This window comes from Nomascus leucogenys, chromosome 6 (assembly GCF_006542625.1).
Source record: "Nomascus leucogenys isolate Asia chromosome 6, Asia_NLE_v1, whole genome shotgun sequence".
NCBI classification, from domain to species: domain Eukaryota; kingdom Metazoa; phylum Chordata; class Mammalia; order Primates; family Hylobatidae; genus Nomascus; species Nomascus leucogenys.
The window spans coordinates 58,266,975-58,285,100 of record NC_044386.1 but is presented as its reverse complement, the minus strand read 5'-3'; the positions used below and the strand labels follow the sequence as shown (position 1 = coordinate 58,285,100).

Sequence of the window (18,126 nt, the reverse complement as noted above, 5' to 3'; positions counted from 1 at the left end):
AAGAAAGTTAATAAGATTAAATGTATTATAAATAGCAATAAACCAAGAAAAGTACATCATGAAATAGATACAAAATACCAAGATTGTAATACTTGGCCAGGGCATGGTGGCTCATGCCTGTAATCCCAGCACTTTGTGAGGCTGAGGCATGTGGATCACTTGAGGCCAGGAGTTTGAGACCAGCCTAGCCAACATGGTGAAACCTCGTCTCTACTAAAAATATGAAAATTAGCCAGGCATGGTGGCAGGTGCCTGTAATCCCAGCCAGACATGGTGGTGGGCACCCGTAATCCTAGCTACTTGGGAGGCTGAGGCAGGAGAATTGCTTGAACCTGGGAGGCAGAGGTTGCAGTGACCGGAGATCACACCACTGCACTCCAGCCTGGGTCACACAGCGAGACTGTTTAAAAAAAAAAAAAAAAGGATTTTAATAATTATAATCAATCCTGTAAATTTCTAATTCTTACCTGCAAGAATAGGTTGTCTCTCCACTTTTGAAAACCTTCCCACAAAGCTGAAACGCTCCACTGTGCTTCAATTTCTCTAAGCAAATATCTGGATCTTCTCCAAATAAGTACCATTCCAGTGGAGTGAATATTGACATTTGTACACTTTCTTCCTGCTTTTCCAAGTCTGGGTCCATTTCAGCAAAGTAAATTTCTGGCACCAATTGTGCCAAATGATGCAAGAAAGCAGTATAAAAATCAACTTGCTGATCCCACCACTGAAAGAAAAGAAGATGAAAATTAGACTGACTTACAAGTTCCTTCTTAATCATCTAGCGGCACAAGTAATGACGTAATTCTATAATTTCAAAGTAATTTACAATATATTTCATCTTTCACCAATACAGAGGGAAAGTGGGTGATTAAAAAAAATTAAGCTTGGAAATAAGCAACTGCTCACATACCACCGGTATCTGAAAAAAAAAAAAAAAAAAGAAGAAGAAGAAGGAGTAGCTGTAGTAAGAATTATCCTGCCCTTCTGAAATGGCCAATTCCTGCTATGTGAAGTTGGTTCTATTATCAGTCACAGGCTATACAGACAATGCATTCATCAAACACTTTGTTTTAGGAAACCAGAGTATTTAACGAGTGATCAAAATGAACATAGGCCAAAGTTTTGTAAACACAAAAAGCACTAACCATAAAAGGAAAAAAACTAGATAAATTGGACCTCAGCAAAAGTAAAACCTTCTGCTCTTTAAAAGAAACTGTTACAGATGGCTTATTTGCATGTGAAAATATGCTTACATTATTAGTCATTAGGGAAGCACAAATTAAAACGACAATGAGATACCCCTGCACAACCTAGTATAGGGGCTAAAATAAAAAACTGGCAATATCAAATGCTAACTAGGCCAACAGTGCTTTCCCACCTATAGTCCCGTCTCAGGAGGCTGAAGTGGGAGGACTGCTTGAGCCCAGGAGTTCAAGGCTGTGAGGTGTGCCTGTGAATAGCCACTGCACTTCAGCCTCAACAACACATAGGGAGACCCTGTCTCTTAAAAAACAAACAAAAGACAAAAACAAAAACAAAACACATATGACTCAAGGCATATCATTTAAAAACAATAACAAAAACTTATCCAAGGAGTTTTACAAGCTAATATAATTAGAATTAAGATTTTAGATAAGGTTCCATAACAGGTCATTAAGGAAAGTTACAGATATTTGATTACATATAAGGCTTTTTTAGTTTGCACTAATGAACCTCAATATTCCATCCACAAATAAATTCAACATCAATATTCCATTCACAATGAAAACTTTATGGAAAATATGTTTACATTAGATATTACTATAGAAATTAGTCCATTCTCTAAAGGGCAATTGGTAGACAGTTATTAAAATTTTAGATTTACATATATTTTGACCCAGAAATGCCCATTCTAGGAATTTATTCCTCCAATAAACATGTAAAAAGAAAGTATTTTTTTTTTTGCAGCATGACTATTTTTAATTGTCAAAGACTGGAAACAACCGAAATGTCCCAAAACAAGAGCTGAATAAATCATGGGACATTATAAAAAAGGAGAGGGCACAGATCTATGTCCTGATATGGAATATAAACCAAAAGGTTCAGAACAGTGAGTATAATGTGCTACCATTTATTACTGGGAGAAGTGAGGAAAAGAAAAAAGAAGAGGTGAAGGAGATGTATCTGTATATGTTTATATTTGAACACAAAAATCTCTAAAAGGATTCAAAATAAACTGTTAGCAGTAGAAAGAGCCTGGGAAAGACTTAGCGTTCACTGTGTTAACTTTTTTACTGTTTTAATTTTTTACCGTATATACACATTATCTATTTGAAATCATTTAAAAACTTTTTCAATCCTATACATTTCATGTACAGTTATTCATAACAGCAAAAAATTAAAAACCTGAATGTCCGTGAAGACAGGGTAATAATCTTCATTTAGCCATACTTGTCCAAGTGTGAAAATATATATTTACATCCACCAGATGTGCGCTATAACATCACTTGTAACTGAAAAGATGAAGTCCACCTAAATGTCTATCAATAAAGGTATATCCACTGTGGTACAGTCATACCACTCAATGCAGTCAGAATGTCATAAATACTGTTAAGTGGAAAAAGAAGCTTTAAATATAATTTCATTTTTGTAAAAAGTAAAAAATTATATATACTTTTAAAATTTCAACACATTTGGGTTTTCTTTCTTTTTTTTTTTTTTTTTTTGAGATGAAATTTTGCTCTTGTCATCCAGGCTGGAGTGCCATGGCACGATCTCAGCTCACTGCAACCTCTACCTTCTGGGTTCAAGCGATTTTCCTGCCTCAGCCTCCCAAGTAGCTGGGTTTTCTAATTTAATACATGTGGAGGCACATCTCTGCCTATGCTTCCCTAAACATAGACTAAGGGTCTGGAAGGAGAAACAACAAACTATTAGTAATGGCTACACAGAGGGAAGGAACTGGGGAAAAGAATTAGGGATTGTCACATTTTTACTTTCAACAAGTACATTGTTTGACTTTGTTAGACAAGTGTCAATATTTTTGCAACTAACAAAAAAAAAACTTCTAAAAAATCTACATGAGGACTGGTGCACATGGTGGCTCATGCCTGTAATCCCAGCACTTTGGGAGGCCGAGGCGGGCGGATCACTTGAGGTCAGGAGTTCGAGACCAGCCTGCCCAACATGCTGAAACCTCATCTCTACTAAAAATACAAAAATTGGCCAGGCATGGTGGCATGCACCTGTAATCCCAGCTACTCGGGAGTCTGAGGCATGAGAATTGCTTGAACCCGAGAGGCAGAAGTTGCAGTGAGCTGAGATCACGTCACTGTACTCCAGCCTTGGCGACAGAGTGAGACTCCATCTCAAAACAACAACAACAACAACAACAACAACAACAAAAAACTACATGAGATAATACGCCATTTAAAAATGATGTTGGCCAGGTGTGGTGGCTCATGCCTGTAATCCCAGCACTTTGGGAGGCCGAGGAGGGCAGATTACGAGGTCAGGAGATCAAGACCATCCTCACTAACATGGTGAAACCCCGTCTCTACTAAAAATACAAAACAAAATTAGCCGAGTATGGTGGTGGGCACCTGTAGTCCCAGCTACTCGGGAGGCTGAGGCAGGAGAATGGCGTGAACCCAGGAGGTGGAGCTTGCAGTGAGCTGAGATTGTGCCACTGCATTCCAGCCTGGGCGACATGTCGAGCGAGACTCCAACTCAACCAAAAATAAATAAATAAATAAATAAATAATAATGATGCCAAATGGTCTCAAAGTATCTCCAATGGGAAAGACAGTAACAGAGAGAAAGACACCACAACATTATTGTATTATGCTTTTTTTCTTTTTAATAGAGAAGGGGTCTCACCTAGGTTGGTCCTGGTTCAAGCGATCCTCCCCACCTCCCTAGGACATGGATCTGACTGGGACTACAGCCTCATGCCACAGCACCTGGCTGACTTTTGTGTTATTTTTGCCCATAATGTATAATCTAATTCCAATCATGAGAAAATATCATACAAACCCAAAATGAAGGACATTCCATACAATAACTGCAAAGTACACTAAAAGTGTTAAGGTCATGAAAACAAGGAAAGATCAAGACATTGTTATAGACTGGAGACAAGAGAGAGACAACTAAATGTAACTGGGATCCTGGGTGTGATCCTAGAACAGAAAAAGCACATTCGTGGGAAAACTGGTGAAATGCAAATCAGATCTGTAGTTAGTATTAATATTAATTTCCTGTCCTTGATAATTATACTATGGTTATGTAAAATGTTAACATTACAGGAAACAGGAAGAGGGAGGTAAAAGAACTGTGCTACAATTTATGCAACTTTTTTTATAGTCTAAGATTAAAACAAAAAAATGATGCTGAAGAGGTTTATTTACTAATATGGAAAGGCATTAATAACAAACAGTTCAGTAAAGTAGGTTACAAAGCAGTATATATAAAATCTCAATTTGGTTAAATATTATATTTACATTTACATAGAGAAAAATCATGAGGATTATTTAACAAAATGTTAACAGAAATGTGTGATGTGATTTTAGCATATTTTCATGGAATTCATTACTCTGCTTATCTGATGAGTAATATCCTTACAGTGAGTCCATATTTTGGAAGTAATTTTATAATTTTAAAATTAAAATTTATTTTACTAATACCTTTTAAAAATAAATATACCTTCCAGTATTCCTACTCCAACTTTTCTGGGGTACTCATACACAAACAACTTTTCTCTACATACCTGGCAACAACTACAACTAACATAGAGATAGTATCTAATGTTCTATGTTATTTACCTAAGGTTCTTTACATCAACAGCACTAAATGAAAAAAAAAAACAAAAAAACCCCCAAAAAACCTTACTGTTCTAATTATAGGAGGCATAGAACTAGCTCTTTTCAATTTCTCTTGTTAAGAGTAGAAGAAATTTGAGAGTAAAAAAGAGTACAAGCCCCTCACATTTTAGAGATGAGAAAGCTGAATCACAGGGAAGTAAACTGACTTGTCCAAAAATCATCAAATAACCAGTTGGTATCAATGTCAGGAACAGAACTAGGTATCCTAAGTCCTAAAGTTCAGTGCCCATTCTACTAAACCAAACATAAATATACAGTTTTTATTTTATTTATTTATTTATATATTTTTTTGAGGTGGAGTTTCACTCTTCTTGCCCAGGCTGGAGTGCAATGGCACGATCTCAGCTCATGCAACCTCCGCCTTGCGGGTTCAAGCAATTCTCCTGCCTCAGCCTCCCGAGTAGCTGGGATTACAGGAACGTGCCACCATGCCTGGCTAATTTTGTATTTTTAGTAGAGACGGGGTTTTTCCATGTTGGTCAGGCTGGTCTTGAACTCCCGACCTCAGGTGATCTGCCCACCTCGGCTTCCCAAAGTGCTGGGATTACAGGCGTGAGCCACTGTGTCTGGCCAAATATAAACTTTTAAAATCTACCTTTACTGGCTTGTTCAATTTCACATTATAGGTTGGGCATCCCACACCCAAAAATCAGAAACCAAGACACTCAAAGGAAATGCTCATTGTAACATTTTGGATTTTAGATTTTCGGATTTGGAATGTTCAGCCAGTATAATACAAATATTCCAAAGTCTCAAAAAATCCAAATTCCAAAACACAAGGGATACTTAACCAGTAATGGCAAAACAAAACAATAAAGTTTTGCCTTCTTAATTTTTGCTTTAACTATTGCCTTCTTTGTAATTACAATTACAAATGAAGCCTCTTAGCTAACAACTACCGAACATTACTGAAGGCTACTAAATATTCTTAAATTATATCTGTCATCACATGCTTTATCATGAATAATTGATATTTTAAAACATCATGGCTGGGCACGGTGGCTGTAATCCCAGCACTATGGGAGGCCGAGGTGGGTGGATCACTTGAGCTCAGGAGTTTGAGACCAGCCTAGGCAACATGGTGAAACCCCGTCTCTACTAAAAATACAAAAATCAGCCGGGTGTGGTGGTACACACCTGTAATCCCAGCTACTCAGGAGGCTGAGGCAGGAGAATCACTTGAACCCGGGAGGTGGAGGTTGCAGTGAGCTGAGATCGTGCCACTGCACACCATCTCAAAAAAAAACCAAACGAAAAAAATTAGCCAGACATGGTGGCATATACCTGTGGTCCCAGCTATTCGGGAGGCTGAGGTGGGAGAATTGCTTGAGTCAGAGAGGGAGAGGTTGCAGTGAGCGGAGATCATGCCACTGCACTCCAGCCTGGGCAACAAAGTGAGACCCCATCTCAAAAAACAAAACAAATTATACTCTTGGCTGATTTGGGCAGAATGTCTGGGTGCTGATGCCTTAAATACCCTCTCCATCAGTCTCACTACTAGCTCTCTGTCCCTCCATCCCCCCACCAACTTATTTATCCCTCAAGGCCAACCTTAGTGAATCCTTCACTGATCAGCCCAGGAAAATTTTTCTTCTGTTAATTCTAATATAGCATTTGAAGGTGGTACTCATTCTGTACTTATACCACTGGCTGATACCATTAATTACCTTTAAATGTGTACATCTAGCCTCTTCAATTAGAATGTAAGCTCCCTGAGGAGAGGAACTTTGCCCTTCAAATCCCTGTATCCTATAGGCCTAGCACAAGTACACAATAAAAGTTATCAGTTAATTGCTAAATGCTACACATTTCTTGCCAGAGAAAACAAAGCAAATTTTGATAACATTAAGCCTTCTATAACTTTGTGTATAGAATTCTTTTTTTTTTTTTTTTTTTTTTTTAAGACAGAGTCTTGCTCTGTCGCCAGGCTGGAATGCAGTGGCACAATCTCGGCTCACTGCAACCTCTGCCTCCTAGGTTCAAGCGATTCTCCTGCCTCAGTCTCCCAAGCAGCTGGGACTACGGGCGCGTGCCACCCCAACCAGCGAATTTTTGTATTTTTAGTAGAAACGGGGTTTCACCATGTTGGCCAGGGTGGTCTCAATCTCTTGACCTTGTGATCGGCCTGCCTCGGCTTCCCAAAGTGCTGGGATTACAGGTGTGAGCCACCGCGCCCAACCTAGAATTTTTGTAGGAAATAAAGTTCAGTTACACTCTTCACAAAAATGTTTTCCATTATTGCCAAACTGTGGAAAATTTTTTTCAACTAAAATAGGTTTGATTTTTTGCCTTTGGTTGGTTGTTTTTAAAATTTTCCTCCATTTTCAACAGGAATGAAATTAAGAATTTCTAAGTACCAAGTCCAGGGGAAAAAAATAACTGTTTGGAATTAAAGGAAAGCTTTCCTAATTGACTATTCCGTAAAAAAAAAAGTTCTTAACAAGTTCTCAACATTAAAATTCCCAAACATTCCAAACATTTCCCTCATCCCCAAGGAGACTAGAGATATGTTTTCAACTCTGACCCCAGGGCTTAGATGCCTGTTTGGGAACATCATTCCGAAAAAGGAACTTACTTAAGTAGATTATTTTGTTTAAACCACAATTTGACCTTCCTTAAACAACTGCTAGACATCTACAGAGCCTTCAGAACCCTGTAATTGTTTTTCTAATTCTTCTTTTTAAAGTAACAAAACCTGGAGGTGCTACTATTTTTCACAGCCACTATGGATTAGTAATAATTAGAGCATCTCTAGGTACCAAAAACCTTTGATTATACAATGTTTTCTTCTAATATTATTCTACAGACTCAAAGGTTTACCGCAACCAGGCACAATGGCTCATGCCTATAACCCTAGCCCTTTGGGAGGCCAAGGCGGGCAGATCACTGGAGCCCAGAAGTTCAAGACCAGCATAGGCAACATGGTAAAACTCCATCTCTACAAAAAAACACAAAAATTAGCTGGGCATGGTAGCATGAGCCTGTAGTCCCAGGTACTCAGGCTGGGTACCTGAGTGGGAGGATCACCTGAGCCCAGGAGGCTGAGGCTGCAGCAAGCCCTGATCACGCCACTGCACTTCAGCCTGGGGAACAGAGTGAGGCTCTGACTCAAAAAAAAAAAAAAAAAAAAAAAAAAAAAAAAAAAAAAAAAGCAAGCTCATAACTAAGCTAAAATCTACCTTCCTGTAACTTTTATCCTGTTACTGAAATAAACCAATATAATTCACTCTGCTTTTTCATCAGTCTTTTCAAATAAATGAAGATAACTATTATGTCTCTCATTTCTAGTCTCTTCATTTCATGGCTAAACTGAAACAAAGAGAATAAAGAAATTTGGCCAGCCCTAAAGACATGGTATCCTGACCACTCTCCAAGTTGATTACCCTTATGAAACTGCACAACATGCTTCCATAAAGAGGAACAGGACTATTTATTACCTTCCTTATCCTGAGCACTAAACTGCTTCAAAAGATCACATTCTGAAAAGGCGCGGTGGCTCAGCCAGTAATCCCAACGCTTTGGGAGGCTGAGGCGGGTGGATTACTTGAGGTCAGGAGTTCGAGGCCAGCCTGGCCAACATGATAAAACTCCATCTCTACTAAAAATACAAAAAAATTAGCCGGGTGTGGTGGTGCACGCCTGTAGTCCCAGCTCAGGAGGCTGAGGCAGGAGAATCGCTTGAACCTGGGAGGCAGAGGTTGCAGTGAGCTGAGATCGCGCCACCACACTCCAGCCCGGACGACAGAGTGAAACTCCATCTCAAAAAAAAAGCAAACAAACAAACAATAAAAACATCACATTCTCACATTCCTTTTTTCTTTTTAAATTTTTTTCTATTTCTTTTTCTTTTTTATTTTCTTTTTTATATATATTTTAAATCCTCTTTTTCCTAGCTCCTACAAGCAGAGCATTCTTTGGCTGCCCCATCACATGACTTGGTGAAAGTGCAGACAACTAAAACCCTCAGATCAATCACATGTAAGAGACCTAGTCCTATACCAAATGAACCTAGATATAAGGCTTTACTTTCATCACAATTAAGTTAGTTTTGACACAATATTCAGCCTATATGGGATTTATTCTTTACTTGTTATCCCTACCAGCCTTGTGCTGTCTGTAAATATGATAAGTCGTCTATGTCTTTACGGCATTGATAAAATAAGCCAGAGTCAAATATAGAGCCACATGACAAACAAGTCCACTCTCTTTTCTTTCCTGTTGAGATAATGTATAAGCATGCTGTCAGAATTTGGTTTTTGAAAACATTTTGTCCCTCCTAAGGGACAAATTCTCTTTGTCCTATTTGTTGTATTCTCTTTTTCGTCTCTGTCGTAGGTCATGCCCCAATTTTCTAGGCTTTCCTTGACGTATCTGGATAAGCAAAATCTGCTTTCATAAACTCTGAGGTATCTATTTCATATTCTCTTTCTGCTGTATGGAATATATATATCTGCAAACCAACTAAAATCCTCTCTTAAATTACAAGGCAGAACATGTGTGTATTTTTAAAAAATTGATAAATTAAGACTTTCCCTCCAGTGGCTAAAGTCATTTCTAGCTTACCCATAAATACCAAAACTTCAAAGGCATTTTAAAAGGTAGTCCATAAAGACATTAAGTAGTTATAGCTTCACTCCTCCAAACAAGTCAAACAGACTTTGTTCTGAAGAGTGGCATTAAGTACTATTAGAAAGAGAATTATATTCAAGTGAGTAACAGTAGACTCCATTCTGGACAGGGTCTGTGTCATTCCTGGGCAGCAAGTGGGCACTTAGGAAAGTGCACTAACTCTACTGGAGTCTTATCAGTAACGTTTATTTACGACAGCATATTTCCATAAGCACTCAGATTAGTATTAGAGTGGCAACATTAAAAAAAAAAAAAGGCTGTACCAAATGCTTTAAAAAAACTAAGCTCATCAACTATGGTTTATTCAAGAGGAGGCATATTAACTGAAAATATCTTGAAAGAACATATAGGCGGTCATAGTAAATCACCTGGCATTAGAGGTCTTAATATTTTGTTAGGTCATCTGAGGCAAGCGGTTAAAAGCTTAAGGAAAATTATTTCACAGAGCACAGCATATGCTTAATACCTTTACAGAAATGGATAAAGTGGCAGCAAGGGAACTCCGAGGTAATCCTCAAAGTCAGCATCCAAAGAAAGGATGGGCAAGATACAGGCATACCTCAGAGACATTTCGGGTTCAGTTTAAGACTACCACAATAGAGTGAACATAAAGTGAGCCACACAAATTTTTTTGGTTTCCCAATGCATATGAAAGTTATGTTTACACTACACTATACTAAGAGTGCAATAGTATGAAGTCTTTAAAAATGTACTTAATGTTAAAATACTGCTAAAAAATGCTAATGATCATCTGAGTCTTTAGAAAGTTGTCATCTTTTTGCTGATAGGGGGGTCTTCCCTCAATATTAATGGCTGACTGATTAGGTTGGTGATTGCTAAACATGGGGGTGGCTATGGCAATTTCTTTTTTTTTTTTTTTTTTTCTGAGACAGAGTCTCACTCTATCCCCCAGGCTGGAGTGCAGTGGCACTATCTGGGCTCACTGCAATCTCCGCCTCCCAGGTTGAAGAAATTCTCCTGCTTCAGTCTCCTGAGTAGCTGGGATTACAGGCGCCTGGCTCATTTTTGTATTTTTGGTAGAGATGAGGTTTCACCATGTTGGTCAGGCTGGTCTCAAACTCCTGACCTTAGGCAACCCGCCCACCTCGGCCTCCCAAAGTGCTGGGATTACAGCCGTGAGCCACCACGCCCAGCCAGGCAATTTCTTAAAACAAGACAACCATGAAGTCTGCCACACTGATTGACCTTTTCACGAAAGATTTCTCTGTAGCATGTGATAGCATGTTACCAATGGCAGAAATTCTTTCAAAACTGGAGTCAATCCTTGCCAACTCTGCGGCTGCTTTATCAACTATGTTTATGGAATATTCTAAATCCTTTGTTCTTATTTAAACAATGTTCACAGCATCTTCACCAAAAGTAGATTCCATCTCAAGAAACCACTTTCTCTGCTCATCCAGAAGAAGCAATTCCTCATCCATTAAGTTTTATCATGGGTTTGCAGCAATTCAGTCATAACTTCAACCTCCACTTCTAATTCTAGTTCTTTTGTTATTTCTACCACATCTGCAGTTACTTCCTCTACTAAAGTCTTGAACCCCTCAAAGTCACCTGATTCGGTGGTAGTCACACAAGTATATACATTTGTTAAAATTTATCCAAGAAACGCCTTAAATGGGTACATTTTATTGTATGTAAATTATATCTCAACAATGTTAATATCTCTTAACATTCTCAGCTTCTACTACCTCTACCTCCTGCCTCAGTGTCTTCTCATTCATTCATTCATTCATTCATGCATTCAATAAAAACTTTGAAGCAATGTGCTAGAAACTAGAGATACAGCTGTGAACAAGAAACAGTTCAGGCCTTCAAGAACTTCACTGTCTAGAAGGAAAGACACAAAGTAAACAGATAACGTAGAGTACAGCCTGAGACGCTACATAAAACAGGAGTATGGAAAGGGTGCTATAGCAACACATAAGAGGTGCCTCTTTTTTTTTTTTTTTTTTTTTTTAGATGGAGTCTCACTCTGTCACCCAGACTGGAGTGCAGTGGTGTGATCTCAGCTCACTGCAAGCTCCGCCTCCCAGGTTCACGCCATTCTCCTGCCTCAGCCTCCCGAGTAGCTGGGACTACAGGCACCCGCCATCATGCCCGGCTAATTTTTTGTATTTTTAGTCGAGAGAAGGGGTTTCACCATGTTAGCCAGGATGATCTCGATCTCCTGACCTCACAATCCACCGACCTCAGCCTCCCAAAGTGCTGGGATTACAGGCGTGAGCCACCACACCAGGCCAAGAGGTGCCTTTAACCTGGCTCTACCATCACAAAAACTTGATGTGCCCCCATGTCCTCAAATTCTAAAATGCCCCTTTCTGACCACAAAGTTCAGTCCTGCTACTTATGTCAACCTCATACCCTTTAACACCTCAATCCCACCAATTCCCTCCAGATTTCCTGTTTTGGCTTTTATTACCTCCCTGTTCAGCCTGGACTCCAAGGTTAGCCACTACCCTAACATGCCGGCTCATTCCCTCTTTTTTCCATCCACAACCTCCATCCACCAATCACTACTAATCTTACTACAATAAATCATTAATGTTGATCCTCAGTTATTCATTCATTTAAAAATATTTAAGTGTCTTCTGTGTCAATCACATATCAAGATACATCAATGTCGCCAGGCACGGTGGCTCATACCTGTAATCCCAGCACTTTGGGAGGCTGAGGCAGGTGGATCATGAGGTCAAGAGACCGAGACCATCCTGGCCAACACGGTGAAACCCAGTCTCTACTAAAAATACAAAAATTAGCTGGGCGTGGTGGCATGCCCCTGTAGTCCCAACTACTCAGGAGGCTGAGGCAGGAGAATCCGGGAGGCGGAGGTTGCAGTGAGCCGAGATCGCACCACGCACTCCAGCCTGGCGACAGAGCGAGACTCCGTCTCAAAAAAAAGATTCATCAATGAACAAGTCACACATGATCCTTCCCTTCATGGAACTTACCGCTCCCTCTGGAGGAAGAAACAGACATTTTGCTAAGTAAATAAAGACAACACAGTAATTACAGATTGTAATAATTGAAATGTGAGAAATAAACAGGTTGCTTCGACAGAGAATAAGAGGAACCCATCTTTTAGACAGGGTGTGTGTTAAGAAAAAGCAGAAGAAGAACACTCTAAGGAAAGCAAACAGCACAGACCCTAAAGCAAAATACAGCTTGGGCTTGTACTAACAGGCCAGGATGAGTGAGGAGAATGTAACAGGAAATGAGGTGGAGATGTAGGGGCTGGACCAGGCAAAGTCTTGAAGGCTTGTAATGAGTTTAGACTTTATTCTAAGTATAAGAGAAAGCCACTGAGGATTTCGGTAGGAGACTGCCATGATCTCATTTAATCTTTAAAAGATTACTCTGGTTGTTCTGTGCAGAATTGACAGGAAGAGGGCAAGTGGAAGCAAAGAGACCAGTTAAGAAGTCACTGCAGTAGCCAAGACAACAGAGTGACTTGGACTACATGGGTGGAGACAGAATTATTTGTGTTCAAGAGCTATGATGGAGGTGTCATCTACTGAGACAGGGATAACAAAACTCTTGATCTGCCTTTCTCCTTTCCTCTCCTAAAATCTTGTCTTTCCTCTCAATATATGACACAACCAAGGCCAGGCGCGATGGCTCACATCTGTAATCCCAGCAACTGGGGAGGCCGAGGTGGGTGGATCACTTGAGGTCAGGAGTTCGAGACCAGTCTGGCCAATATGGTGAAACCCCACCTCTACTAAAAATACAAAAAAACTGGCTGGGCACGGTGGCTCACGCCTATAATCCCAGCAATTTGGGATGCTGAGGTGGGCGGATTGCCTGAGGTCAGGAGTTCAAGACCAGCCTGTCCAACATGGTGAAACCCCTCTCTTTACTAAAAATACAAAAATTAACCAGGCATGGTGGCAGGCACCTGTAATCCCAGCTACTTGGAAGGAAGGCTGAGGCAAGAGAATCGCTTGAACCCAGGAGGCGGAGGTTTCAGTGAGCCAAGATCTCACCACTGCACTCCAGCCTGGGTGACAGAGACCTTGGCTCAAAAAAAAAAAAAAAAAAGCCAGGCATGGTGGTGCATGCCTGTAATTCCAGCTACTCGGGAGGCTGAGGCAGGAGAATCACTTGAACTTGGGACACGGAGGTTGCAATGAGCCAAGATCATACCGCTGGAAACAACACAACCACTGCCATGAATGCTTAAACCAAAAACTGAGGATGCAGATGTCATCTATTCCTTCCCTTTTGCCTCATGCCTAATCTATCAGCAAGTCTTTTTGCTTCTTCCACACTTCTAAAATCTTTCTCACATTCATCCTCTTCACTCTATCTCCAAGGATAACCTTTCCAGTGCAAGCTACCATCAACTACGGCTTGGGTTACAGCAGCAACTTCTTAATTGCTCCCACTGTTTGAAACACCAGATATCCAAGTGAAGATGTCAAGTAGGCAGTTGGATTTATGATTCTGGAGTTCAGAAGTGAAATGACACAGAGATATAAATTTGGGAACTGAATACATACAGATGGTATTTAAAGTCACAGAACTGGGTGAAATCCCCTAGGTAGAGGTTATAAACAGGCAACAGAAAAGAGCTGAGTATCATGCCAAGAGGTATCTTCTGAAATTGACTTAAGGAAGAAAATCTAGTTGAGGAAGACAGAAGGCAGAAGTTCTGGCAGACTACCTCACAACCCTCTTGATTCCCAATTTTTCTCAGTCCTCATTATCATGGACCCAATAAACCACCCTCTCCTCAAAACAATATCCCATGCCATCGCACTACTGTCACCTCCTACCTGCTTGCCTATTCTGTTTCCACGTTCTTACCTCATTCTTCCATTTTCTACCCGTTTCAATCATTCCTGTTCTCTTTCTCTCATCGTCTCTGTCTCACTCTCTCTTTTCCTCTGTGTGTGTGCCTATATATGCACACATTTTCCTCCTCAAAGATCGTATCTGGGCTGGGCGTAGTGGTTCACGCCTGTAATCCCACCACTTTGGGAGGCCAAGGCAGATGGATCACTTCAGGTCAGGAGTTCGGGACCAGCCTGGCCATATGGCAAAACCCTGTCTCTAATAAAAATACAAAAATCAGCCGGGTGTGGTGGCACACACCTGTAATTCCAGCTACTTGGGAAGCTGAGGCACAAGAATTGCTTGAACCTGGGAGGTGGAGGTTATAGTGAGCCGAGATGGCGCCACTGTACTCCAGCCTGGGTGATGGAGTAGGACTCTGTCTTAAATAAATTAAATAAAACCCTGTCTCTACAAAATATGCAAAAAATTAACTCGGCATGGTGGCACATGCCTACATTCCCAGCTACTCAGGAGGTTGAGGTGGGAGGATCACCTGAGCCCAAGAGATTGAGGCTGCAGTGAGTTATGTTTGTGCCACTGCACTCCAGCCTGGGTGACAAAGCAAAACCCTGTCCCAAAACAAAAAAGACGTTATCTATTCCCACAACCTCAACTGTAAATTTACTGATAACTTCCAAATACCTAGCTAAGTGTTACTCAAAGTGTGGCCCATACACCACTATTACAAAATCGGCAGGACATGCTTGTGAAAATGCAGATTCTTGGACCTCACCTCAGACCTACAGTATCAGTTCCCCTGGTAATTCTTAAGCAATGGCTTTTATCAATGCCCACTAATTCATACGTATTATTTTATTTGAATTGCATGTGAGATAATGTTAGGAATACTACAGCCTTCATGCTTACTAATAGCAATATGAATGAAAAAGGATCTGCAGACTAAGAAGGAAGTTTAAGGAAATCAGAGACTATAACCAGGGATTAGACTCTAACGGAAATTGTACGATTGCTTAAACCTCTATAAATGTCCCATACTATTTATCTTTGTCTAAAGATAAACAATAAGGAGTAGGGGGAACAACTGAGCTTCTATTGCTTAACAGCAAAGTAGTAAACTTGGAAGCCAGTGTCACACCATGGCTAGAATAAAATTAACAACAGTAGTAGCTTTAAAAAGAGAAAAAGAGAATGAGAGAAAGGTAGAATTATCTGTAGGGTCTTCAGTAGATACAGAGATCAAAGCCAAAAAAGGTGTTATAAAGCTTAACAGTCACAGGTCTTCATCTACTGACATTACTCTACCTTGAATTAAAATTATCTGGGCCCTTATATTACCTGTGTCACCAGACTGTGAGTTCCTTGAGGCTATATTACACAATCTACCTACTACTTTGCAAAACCCAAAGCCCTGCCCAACGAAATCTAATAATATTTCCTGAGGTAAAGAGTTGCCACATAAATTCTAGCTCAATTCCTGTATCATTATCTCCAATTCCAAATTAGTGACGTCCAGAATGATGGGGTTTTATTGCATTATCTGGAAAAAATTAATGTATCAAAGCTTTAAATATTAGTCTTCAGATATAAAACTCTAACAATTCTTCTGACCACAGCACAATTTCCCCACTCCTTGTAACAAGCAAAACTCACAAACTACCATTAAAATGTTTCAGTTGCTTTTAAATTTGTCCTACCTCCTCATTCCTTATCATCTCAAATAAGATGCTTCCTCCTTCATGACCAGTAGTGAAGTGAATTTGAACTGCTATTTGGGGTGGAGGAAAATGGCAAGCACTGACATAGTCAGCGGTCAAACCCTTTTTCCAACTCCCTCCCTACCTGGTTCCTACCTCCTAGACAGTCTCTTCAGTCCCTGGAGTTGACTCATTCCAGTCCCTGGATTTGACTCATTCCGTAGCTCCCTCTGTAGCTCCCTCTGTTCTTGGGTAAAACAATGCTCAATTGTATGCAGGGTTAAAAAAAAAAAAAAAAAAAAAAACCTTCAAGAATGCTTTTAATCTGTAATCCCAGCACTTTGGGATGCCGAGGCAGGTTGGTCACCTGAGGTCAGGAGTTCGAGATCAGCCTGGCCAACATGGTGAAACCCCGTCTCTACTAAAAATAAAAATAAAATAAAATTAGCCAGGCATGGTGGCAGGCGCCTGTAATCCCAGCTACTCAAGAGGCTGAGGCAGGAGAATTCCTGAAACTCGGGAGGCGGAGGTTGCAGTGAGCCGAGATTGTGTCACCACACTTCAGCCTGGGCAACAAGAGCAAAACTCTGTCTCAAAAAATAAATAAAATAAAATAATGCTTTTATTAAACTACAAGCCAAAGAAACTTCAGAAAAAATGTGTATATTCCAAATCTCTAAATGCTGCTATTTAGAAAGACAAACTAATAAACCATTATGCGGTGACAGATATTTGAATATTTTCTACATATCTCCACACGAGATGCCCTGGGCATCCAGAACATTCCCTAACATTGCTCCCTATTCTTATCTTCCTCAGCAGCTTTCTCCCTGTAGCTAGTGACTCAAATTTGTTCACTATCTCTGCCTTCCCATTCTTTCAAAATGCAAGAGCAAAGTATAGATTCCGACATTAATTAATGGTATTGCTCTGGCTTAAAATATTTGGGAGTCCTTTCTTCACCTTTAAAAAGTAGCGACAGATGATGGGTTTCTCCACTGAGGGTTAGGCCTGGGGTTCCCAAAATGCTATACGCAAGAACAATTACTACACCTCACATCTAGACATGACTTGACAGTGGCAGCACTCCCTACCAATATCAGGTCCCGGCCAGCAGGCTATGCAATACAATACCAGGTGCTACGTTCCCATCATCAAGAGTAAAGGGTTAGTACTGCTTCTATACGAAAATGGCTCTCGCTCCAACCCCGCCTCAGACCCCACATCAAACCGTCTAATAACATCACTGGTTCTTTCTACTTCAGAATAGAGACATGCATGCTTGAGATCATCAAGAATAATACATAACAAAGTCATTATACTCCGTAGACTTGGCTGGCAGAAATGTGGGTTGCGACTAACTTTTTATTCGGTGGCTTCCTTCCAGATCAATCCAGATAACCCCCCCTCCCCAGAGCCGCCATAAGGGGTGAAGCCCCACATCCTCCTAAGCGCAGTAGGGAGGGACTGGGGGGAAGACAAAAAGACTTGCCTATAGGGACTTACAGATGTCAGACGCTGAGGGGTCTGGGGTAACTCCACGCTGATTTCCATCCTCTCCGTACCTCCAGCCTCCTCGTCCGCCATTTTGAGGGAAACTGACGCCCGCAGTTGCCGACCCCCGGCCAGAGGCAAGCGGAAACCTGTGGCCGGTCGGAGAGACAGGGACGACACTTTTACGACGGCCCCTGAAGTCGGGTTTGACGCAGAATCGAGGAGCGGCTTCCGGCCCGCTTCCCGGAAGCAAGCGTCACGACGTGAAAGGACTGGAGATTTTTTTTTCCCCTCTGATTTATTAGGCGTAGCGCTTGGTAGCTGAATAGTTGTATATCTGGGTTTGGTGCTGGGAACTGTTGCATCTACGAGGTAAAAAAAAACAAAGTCAGCGTCCATTACGAAAGGAAGAAAACTTGTCAGGGGCTAAAGCAAGAACGTATCCTAGCTGGCCGATTGTTGGCCTGGGGGTGTTTTGTATCCCAACCTCCCTGCAGTAGTTCCCCAGAGCCTACAAAATGAAAAAGAAAGTACTCACACATCTTCTATTTTTAGGATTCTACCCCGTGGGCACTTGCACATGTGTACAAAAAAAGCTCGGGATCCAGCTTTATTGGGGGGCACGGGGGGAA

General features: G+C 40.8%; 1 protein-coding gene across 2 annotated transcripts in view; it reads right to left on the bottom strand.

The window, feature by feature from the left end:
* UBR1 (ubiquitin protein ligase E3 component n-recognin 1) overlaps positions 1-17,672 on the bottom strand; it is a 154,627-nt gene extending 136,955 nt beyond the window's left edge. For both annotated transcript variants that reach the window (XM_003266785.3, XM_030814218.1), the window contains exons 1-2: positions 17,507-17,672; positions 468-724 (exon numbers count right to left, since the gene is read on the bottom strand). In XM_003266785.3, coding sequence (XP_003266833.1) covers positions 468-724; positions 17,507-17,587 — 338 coding nt within the window. In that variant the 5' untranslated portion in view covers positions 17,588-17,672. The remainder of the gene's footprint in view (positions 1-467; positions 725-17,506) is intronic.
* Positions 17,673-18,126: the final 454 nt, after the last annotated feature.